The sequence below is a fragment of the Diaphorina citri genome, unplaced genomic scaffold, assembly GCF_000475195.1.
Source record: "Diaphorina citri unplaced genomic scaffold, Diaci psyllid genome assembly version 1.1 scaffold23, whole genome shotgun sequence".
In the NCBI taxonomy this organism is placed as follows: domain Eukaryota; kingdom Metazoa; phylum Arthropoda; class Insecta; order Hemiptera; family Psyllidae; genus Diaphorina; species Diaphorina citri.
Window position 1 is genome coordinate 278951 of NW_007377461.1, and position 9846 is coordinate 288796.

Here is a 9846-nt window from a genome sequence, read left to right on the forward strand (position 1 = left end):
CCAATCTCTCCATGCCACCAGTGCTGGTCTGATCTGTCCGTGACGGTAATAACATCACCTCGTCGGAACTCTAACTCACCGGGCTCCTGTGGTGTGAAGTCGTATAGAGCTTGAACTAAACACTGTGAAAGTACAACACAAAATGTGCATTAGAACATGAGAAAAGTAGAAGCACAAGATTTTTTTTTTCCATATGGTTTTCTTAATAATATATAATGGACTCTAGAGTCAAAAGTGATAACTAGGTAAAGAAAATGCTGAAGCTATTCTAGTTCCAAGAACGAAAATTATCCATTCAGGACATGCGACCAAACAAACAAACTAGACTTGCTGTACTAGGCTTTATATCAAGATTTATAAGGTCCAGAAGAACCTTAGCTATTGAAAGGATTACCCCTTACATGCCTAGACTAAAGGTCTTACCTCTTCTGGCACCATATCTCTAAGTTTAACATCCTGTGATCGGGAAACTGAAGCTGTCCTATGATACTCCACTAGCTCATTCAGAGAATTAAATTTAACAACCCATAAGAAAAATTTGCCCGAAGAATCCCGTAGAACTTTGAAATGTTGGACACCATCTGAGCACTTGACAGAGAGAGAAAAGTCCCCTGGGGAACTTTCACTGACTCGAATTAGAAAAGCACCTTCATGTTTGTTTGACAAGAGCCTCTCTGCATCTGCCCTTGTTATTCTTCCATAGTACCAGCTGAAACATAAGGGTAACAGGGTTTGTTTAGGGAACAAGTAAGTAAAATAAATGTGTTGTTCATTTGTGTGTTGATATTTCAGCTATAAACTCATACTCTAAGTACCTACCTAACATTTTCTTAATACCTGTTAGGACTGCAATCATTATCATGTTCATCTCATGGAGAGCCCCCATAGCACAAATTGACAGTGTTTTCAGACCCTTGTTATATCCCAATAAACCAATAAGTCTCATTTTAACCCAAATAAACGTGTTGTTCATTTGTGTGTTGATATTTCAGCTATAAACTCATACTCTAAGTACCTACCTAACATTTTCTTAATACCTGTTGAGACTGCAATCATTATCATGTTCACCTCTCATGGAGAGCCCCCATAGCACAAATTGACAGTGTTTTCAGACCCTTGTTATATCTTATATCCCAATAAACCAATAAGTCTCATTTTAACCCAATAAATCAGCCTTCCCTTTCAGTTCAGTATGTACTTAATGGCTCACAATATCTTTTGAATATCATTTATTATTCCCATGTATAGGTACACTAAATCACCCTCCCCTTTTAGTTCAGTAGGTACCTAATGACTAATGAGTCTAATGACTCACATTAACATTTATTATTCTCATGTTACATGTAGGCACTTACTCATGATTTTTCATTTCTATATAATTACTAGGTATTAGTCCTTCTTTTCCATCAAGTTCTGCTCTATACCAGTTCATGTCATCTTCCATGTTCAAAATCTGAAATGCAAATGTAATCAATTAGCAATAAGTACCAGGGATGGTTTCCTAAATTAATTTTAAACAATAATTATGAGGTGGAAATCATCTTGTCAATTGTCGATTTCTTATCAATAATGCTTACTGGAACTTGGCCTAGCACAATGCTGTGCTCTCAGATAATCAATCCACCTTATCAATTTAATCTGTAAAATATGACTAAGGCTATCTAATTTTTTTGTCTGAATTGATTAGTGTTTGCTAGTGCTTGTAGCTTGAATAGTTTCTAAGCTGACTATGCCTGGATATTTTATTTATTCTTTCTCTTCCTTACTTGATACCAAACCAACCTCTGCACTGCACCTCAGTTGTTGGTGCAGTAAGATTCATATCTAGAGGTTTGTGGTTCAAATCAAATTGTAAAATTTAACCTGCTGTATCAAACAAAGAGATGTCATTCATGACAAAAATTGATACTGAACACAACTCTTTTATTGAAACTGAGAAACATTATGTCAACATGTTCCTATTGATTGTAATAGTATTAACCCCTAGCATGACATGAAGCCTTATCATATCATATAATGATAGGTCAGGGAATAAAATAAGATACTGTTGATCTAACTCAGACAAATATGCCAAACATCTACCCCTTCTCATCTTTCTTGGAGCATTAGTAATATTATCTCGTTGGATTGTAATATTAGCTCATTGGATGAGTACAAGGCACTGGATAATGATTCATAGTTTTGTATACAGTGGGGCCTCTCACCTTCAGTACTTGACTTTTTCTAAAGCTAAGCTCATCTTCTGCCGTAGCATTGAAGTCGTGTTTGGCGATAGCTTCCATGTTCACAAGTGCTCGATTCTACAGAAAGGATCTCCTGGTGAGCAATTCAAAGCTTTGTATTATTCACAAGAGAATTTTATCAGAGGAGTGTCCTTGTGAGGTGCTGGAAATAAGCTACACACTCTACACAGACATTTCAATGTTCAACCGAGTAATACGATGAAAGTACGATTAACAGACATACGAAAACACTTGACACATATTGAATTACATTTAAGGAACACAAAATTCGATCATTAACTGATAATTAAGTTCATTCAAAGGGAAATAACTAGGTTAAAAGCACAATCTGACTTTTGAATTTTTGTCTTCTTTCCAAAAAATTTCTTTTCTTGTGTTTTTTCCCCTACCGTCAACAAAATGCATTTTTCTTTCCAAAGAGGTTTTGTTTATTTTATGAAATTGATCTTTTGAGCGGGAATTTTTAAAAAATAGTAAAAGGCGGACTGTCCACTGTAGCCGATTATACACAGTCCGTAGTAAAGGCCCGTTAACCCGTTCCCACCTGTCGTGAGTTTCATCTGATTTTTTTTCCGAATACCTATCCTGTAGGAGTGTAGGCAGTTTAATTTAAATGAGAGTGTTCCCAGTACGATTTTTTTCCGAACAAGTGGGAACGGGCTCTCACCCGGACGAAAGTATCGGTTCCAATGAACGAGGGGCCTATCTGTGGGGCGTATATCACAAGCAGTTGCTAACTTCTCCACCATCAACAAAAAATCAGTCGCGTAGCGTGAACATTTCAAGGGGGTAAAATCTTTCGTTCTGAGTTTTGTTTGGAGTTTCAAATTTCATCCTGGGATCTTGTAAAGATAGAATCCTGGGTTTTTGAATAAAATAAAAAGGTTCATTGAACTTTAGTCTTTGGTTCTTTTATTCTTGTTCTCGGACTGTTGTCTCGTCTTTCGTCTTGGCAGATTTTCTTCTCTTGATCTTCAAATCTTTCAGTATTTACACAGTTTAGCTACATTTTATCTTGAATTTCCCAACAAGATTGTCATATGAGCTGCTGATTGCCCTATCTCAAGTGTTCCAACTTAAATTAATCAACTCATTCAGAGGTAAGTTAAGAAGTGTTTTGTTTGTACAGATGAACCACGGAAAAATTGTTACCAAAGCATGTTTAACTCATTCTTGACCTTTGAACTTTGATAGGTACCTCCTATGGCAAACTTATTGCATTCAACAGAATATTGTAACAAGTTCATACTTGGGTACCCCTTATAATGTCCAATTTAGTCCAGCCCATGGAAAACCTGTGTACCAAAGTCCAAATACCCATATGGGCCTCTGTCATATATGAATGGTACGGAGTCACATAAGTAGCGGGGAACAGACCTTTACGGGCACCAATCTCTCCATGCCACCAGTGCTGGTCTGATCTGTCCGTGACGGTAATAACATCACCTCGTCGGAACTCTAACTCACCGGGCTCCTGTGGTGTGAAGTCGTATAGAGCTTGAACTAAACACTGTGAAAGTACAACACAAAATGTGCATTAGAACATGAGAAAAGTAGAAGCACAAGATTTTTTTTCCATATGATTTTCTTAATAATATATAATGGACTCTAGAGTCAAAAGTGATAACTAGGTAAAGAAAATGCTGAAGCTATTCTAGTTCCAAGAACAAAAATTATCCATTCAGGATAAAATCCACCCTGGGTGGGAATCAAACCCATGACTTAGAGCTTACAAGGCAGACATGCGACCAAACAAACAAACTAGACTTGCTGTACTAGGCTTTATATCAAGATTTATAAGGTCCAGAAGAACCTTAGCTATTGAAAATTATCCATTCAGGACATGCGACCAAACAAACAAACTAGACTTGCTGTACTAGGCTTTATATCAAGATTTATAAGGTCCAGAAGAACCTTAGCTATTGAAATTTATCCATTCAGGACATGCGACCAAACAAACAAACAAACTAGACTTGCTGTACTAGGCTTTATATCAAGATTTATAAGGTCCAGAAGAACCTTAGCTATTGAAAGGATTACCCCTTACATGCCTAGACTAAAGGTCTTACCTCTTCTGGCACCATATCTCTAAGTTTAACATCCTGTGATCGGGAAACTGAAGCTGTCCTATGATACTCCACTAGCTCATTCAGAGAATTAAATTTAACAACCCATAAGAAAAATTTGCCCGAAGAATCCCGTAGAACTTTGAAATGTTGGACACCATCTGAGCACTTGACAGAGAGAGAAAAGTCCCCTGGGGAACTTTCACTGACTCGAATTAGAAAAGCACCTTCATGTTTGTTTGACAAGAGCCTCTCTGCATCTGCCCTTGTTATTCTTCCATAGTACCAGCTGAAACATAAGGGTAACAGGGTTTGTTTAGGGAACAAGTAATGGGGGAGGGAGTTCAATTGACACAGTTTTAGATTTTTTTTTTTTTGGAATGAATTGACAAAGAGCACCTGAACTTTCGACTTTCGCGCACTAATTAAGTTTGTAGGTACCTACGTAATAATAATGGACGAAATTTCAATACATACCTAGTTAGGTATATATACCTCATTTGCTCATACCTACAGTGATGAGCACATTGCATAACTCAATTAAACGTCAGGCGTTCATATAATTTCCGCTCTTTCTCAGGACATGAACACAAGTTGCAGATTGTTGCTAGTCTTTTTTTTACGCTCAGTGGTCCATAAATTTTTATCAAACTCCAAACAAACAAAAATTTACCTAATAGGTACATACTTTGCACTTTCTATTATTTCCCTTGGACCTAAAAACAAGCTAATCAAGACTCAAGACTTCTAAAGACTTTATTCTCTGCATTCATTGGGACTCGAACGATCCTACCCCCCCTACGAACTTCCCTTTCAGTTCAGTATGTACTTACTGACTCACAATATCTTTTGAATAACATTTATTATTCCCATGTATAGGTACACTAAATCACCCTCCCCTTTCAGTTCAGTAGGTACCTAATGACTAATGAGTAATGACTCACATTAACATTTATTATTCTCATGTTACATGTAGGTACTTACTCATGATTTTTCATTTCTATATAATTACTAGGTATTAGTCCTTCTTTTCCATCAAGTTCTGCTCTATACCAGTTCATGTCATCTTCCATGTTCAAAATCTGAAATGCAAATGTAATCAATTAGCAATAAGTACCAGGGATGGTTTCCTAAATTAATTTTAAACAATAATTATGAGGTGGAAATCATCTTGAATGTAGACAATATTAAAGGTGAGTCATGCTTGTCTAATTGAAAAAAAAAAGATGAGTGTTTCACCGCCGTTTTTAGTTCCTAGCAATGAAACAACTACTACATTAGACGCATGTGGTCTGTGTCGTAGCATGCCCACCCCTTTGTATCTCCCTCGGTAGCACGTGTGCCTTGTAAGTGTTCACCTGAGGCGAACTTTATACTAAATAGAGGAGGTTTTGTTTAGTATAAAGTATAAAATTTTTTTTGTCGATTTCTTATCAATAATGCTTACTGGAACTTGGCCTAGCACAATGCTGTGCTCTCAGATAATCAATCCACCTTATCAATTTAATCTGTAAAATATGACTAAGGCTATCTAATTTTTTTGTCTGAATTGATTAGTGTTTGCTAGTGCTTGTAGCTTGAATAGTTTCTAAGCTGACTATGCCTGGATATTTTATTTATTCTTTCTCTTCCTTACTTGATACCAAACCAACCTCTGCACTGCACCTCAGTTGTTGGTGCAGTAAGATTCATATCTAGAGGTTTGTGGTTCAAATCAAATTGTAAAATTTAACCTGCTGTATCAAACAAAGAGATGTCATTCATGACAAAAATTGATACTGAACACAACTCTTTTATTGAAACTGAGAAACATTATGTCAACATGTTCCTATTGATTGTAATATTATTAACCCCTAGTATGACATGAAGCCTTATCATATCATATAATGATAGGTCAGGGAATAAAATAAGATACTGTTGATCTAACTCAGACAAATATGCCAAACTAAGCCTTATCATATCATATAATGATAGGTCAGGGAATAAAATAAGATACTGTTGATCTAACTCAGACAAATATGCCAAACATCTACCCGTATTAACCCCTAGCATGACATGAAGCCTTATCATATCATATAATGATAGGTCAGGGAATAAAATAAGATACTGTTGATCTAACTCAGACAAATATGCCAAACATCTACCCCTTCTCATCTTTCTTGGAGCATTAGTAATATTATCTCGTTGGATTGTAATATTAGCTCATTGGATGAGTACAAGGCACTGGATAATGATTCATAGTTTTGTATACAGTGGGGCCTCTCACCTTCAGTACTTGACTTTTTCTAAAGCTAAGCTCATCTTCTGCCGTAGCATTGAAGTCGTGTTTGGCGATAGCTTCCATGTTCACAAGTGCTCGATTCTACAGAAAGGATCTCCTGGTGAGCAATTCAAAGCTTTGTATTATTCACAAGAGAATTTTATCAGAGGAGTGTCCTTGTGAGGTGCTGGAAATAAGCTACACACTCTACACAGACATTTCAATGTTCAACCGAGTAATACGATGAAAGTACGATTAACAGACATACGAAAACACTTGACACATATTGAATTACATTTAAGGAACACAAAATTCGATCATTAACTGATAATTAAGTTTGTTCAAAGGGAAATAACTAGGTTAAAAGCACAATCTGACTTTTGAATTTTTGTCTTCTTTCCAAAAAATTTCTTTTCTTGTGTTTTTTCCCCTACCGTCAACAAAATGCATTTTTCTTTCCAAAGAGGTTTTGTTTATTTTATGAAATTGATCTTTTGAGCGGGAAATCAAAGGGAAATAATTAGGTAAAAAGCACAATCTGACTTTTGAATTTTTGTCTTCTTTCCAAAAAATTTCTTTTCTGTGTTTTTTCCCCTACCGTCAACAAAATGCATTTTTCTTTCCAAAGAGGTTTTGTTTATTTTATGAAATTGATCTTTTGAGCGGGAATTTTTAAAAAATAGTAAAAGGCGGACTGTCCACTGTAGCCGATTATACACAGTCCGTAGTAAAGGCCCGTTAACCCGTTCCCACCTGTCGTGAGTTTCATCTGATTTTTTTTTCCGAATACCTATCTTGTAGGCAGTTGAATTTAAAGGAGAATGTTCCCAATACGATTTTTTCCTGACCAAGTGGGAACGCGGGCCGCGGGCTCTCTCCCGGACGAAAGTATCGGTTCCAATGAACGAGGGGCCTATCTGTGGGGCGCATTATGACAAGCAGTTGCTAACTTCTCCACCATCAACAAAAAATCAGTCGCGTAGCGTGAACATTTCAAGGGGGTAAAATCTTTCGTTTGGAGTTTCAAATTTCATCCTGGGATTCCTGGGATCTTGTAAAGATAGAATCCTGGGTTTTTGAATAAAATAAAAAGGTTCATTGAACTTTAGTCTTTGGTTCTTTTATACTTGTTTTCTTGTTCTCGGACTGTTGTCTCGTCTTTCGTCTTGGCAGATTTTCTTCTCTTGATCTTCAAATCTTTCAGTATTTTCACAGTTTAGCTACATTTTTATCTTGACTTTCCCAACAAGATTGTCATATGAGCTGCTGATTGCCCTATCTCAAGTGTTCCAACTTAAATTAATCAAGTCATTCAGAGGTAAGTTAAGAAGTGTTTTGTTTGTACAGATAAACCATGGAAAAATTGTTCCCAAAGCATGTTTAACTCATTCTTGACCTTTGAACTTTGATACCTCCTATGGCAAACATATTGCATTCAACAGAATATTGTAACAAGATCATACTTAGGTATCCCTCATAATGTTCAATTTAGTCCAGGGTACTTGTGCAGAAGACACGTCCGTGGAATATTGCTACCAAAGGAACTGGCACAAACAAGCAGTGATCAGTGTTATTATATAGGGTTAGGTTAAACACAAGAAGGAGTTTTCACAATTAGAGCAGTGATTAGTGTTATTACAGGGTTAGGTTAAATACAAAAAGGAGCTTTTCTTTTCCATGGACGTGACTTCTGCATAATTACCGGTATCTTGTTTGTTTGGTTACAATTACCACCATCCAAGCCCAACCTAAAAATCTTAGGGAAATTCCTAATAAGAACATACAAGGTATATAAATCCACTATGTGTACTTTTGCAGTTGGATGTACATAGGAAGGTAGGCTAACTGTTTGCTCTACCACTTAATTATTACTCCCTTTATTTCTATTTTTGGTACTTGTGCAGAAGTCTCGTCCGTGGAATATGACGATACAGAAGCCTGGCCCTCGCTATTGGACGACTTTGTAGAGTACCAAACCGATCGGTCCAATCAGAACTCGAGTGACGCAACCAATAGGAACAAACACGCTGGAAACCATAGCAACGAGATACATCAGCCAGTATAAGCGTTGTCATGGCAACGAGATACATCAGCCAGTATAAGCGTTGCCATGGAAACAAGATACATCAGCCAGTATAAGTGTTGTCATGGCAACGAGATACATCAGACAGTATAAGTGTTGTCATAGCAACGAGATACATCAGCCAGTATAAGCGTTGTCATGGCAACAAGATACATCAGCCAGTATAAGCGTTGTTATGGCAACAAGATACATCAGCCAGTATAAGCGTTGTCATGGCAACGGAATTTATCCTTTATGCTACAGGATATCTTGATAATTAATCACTTAAACCAAAAGGCTTATGAAAATGGTTGTTCTTGCCGCTTATTTTTTACTTTTCGTATCCTATAGGAAGGAAAGTAATGTAATCGGCTGAGTTTTTTTTTTTTCTGAATAGGCTTTGTGCTTTGAAATTTCTGCAGAATTACAGCCCGTTCACACTGCACGGTTTTTTTACGACGGGAATTTCTGAATAGGCTTTGTGCTTTGAAATTTCTGCAGAATTACAGCCCGTTCACACTGCACGGTTTTTTTACGACGGGAAAAAAACCGGAACGGCCCTCGTGTTCACATTAGCCATCCACGGCAAAAAAAACCGTTCTATTCATTAGTCGTATTCAAGCTTAAAACATCGCAAATTAAAAACATCGCACACAGCGCGGACTCAACGGTAAAACTGAAAACCGGAAGTACAATGTGAACACATCTATTTGATTTCAATTGCCACTGAATATTCCGACGGTTTTTTTTCCCGGCATGGTATTTTCGCCGGAATGAAATCCAGTGACAATTCCGAATGTAAAAAATCGCCGTTCCAGTTTTTTTGCCGTCCACGAAAAATCGTTGGTAATGTGAACACGCTAATTCATTTGTATGCGCCTCACGGCGAAAATACCGTGACGGTGAAAATGCCGGAACGGCAAAAAAACCGGATCGTGCTAGTGTGAACGGGCTGTTATATCTATTAGCCTATAACGCTACTAACTTTTTTTTACCACATTGAAACCCTCATTCTTCTAGCCCTGGACTTTGCATTTAGAACCATCATGAGTTAAGTTCATTTTTTAATGAATTGACTCTTTTTAAATTAAATTAATTACAAGCAGGGCCCGTCCCTCCGGGAATTTTTTAGCCGTAGTTTATTCGATCATGGTTAAAGAATACCTTTGTACCTACCTAATTTGTTTAATATTCAGTTTATTATCATTCTCGATT

The 9846-nt window shown here is 37.0% G+C and overlaps 3 protein-coding genes across 3 annotated transcripts in view; 1 reads left to right on the forward strand and 2 right to left on the reverse strand.

Annotated features, from left to right (window-relative positions):
- Window positions 1-5: 5 nt before the first annotated feature.
- On the reverse strand, window positions 6-2619 carry LOC103509346 (protein enhancer of sevenless 2B-like; the record flags this gene model as incomplete). The annotated part of the gene is made up of 4 exons (XM_008473958.3): window positions 2205-2619; window positions 1356-1453; window positions 424-709; window positions 6-122 (listed from the first exon to the last, which is right to left on the reverse strand). Coding segments are annotated over exons 1-4 (579 nt in total), but the record flags the coding sequence as incomplete, so codon positions are not given.
- An 867-nt stretch (window positions 2620-3486) lies between these two features.
- Window positions 3487-6988, reverse strand: LOC103509503 (protein enhancer of sevenless 2B). Its single transcript, XM_008474130.3, has 4 exons — window positions 6576-6988; window positions 5294-5391; window positions 4313-4598; window positions 3487-3753 (listed from the first exon to the last, which is right to left on the reverse strand). The coding sequence occupies exons 1-4, from the start codon at window positions 6651-6653 to the stop codon at window positions 3487-3489; spliced, it is 729 nt and encodes a 242-aa protein (XP_008472352.1). The 5' UTR covers window positions 6654-6988.
- Window positions 6564-9846, forward strand: part of LOC103509515 (DCN1-like protein 3) — a 9437-nt gene continuing 6154 nt past the window's right edge. The window contains exon 1 of the mRNA XM_026823712.1: window positions 6564-6690. The gene's annotated coding sequence lies outside the window, so the exon portion shown is untranslated. The remainder of the gene's footprint in view (window positions 6691-9846) is intronic.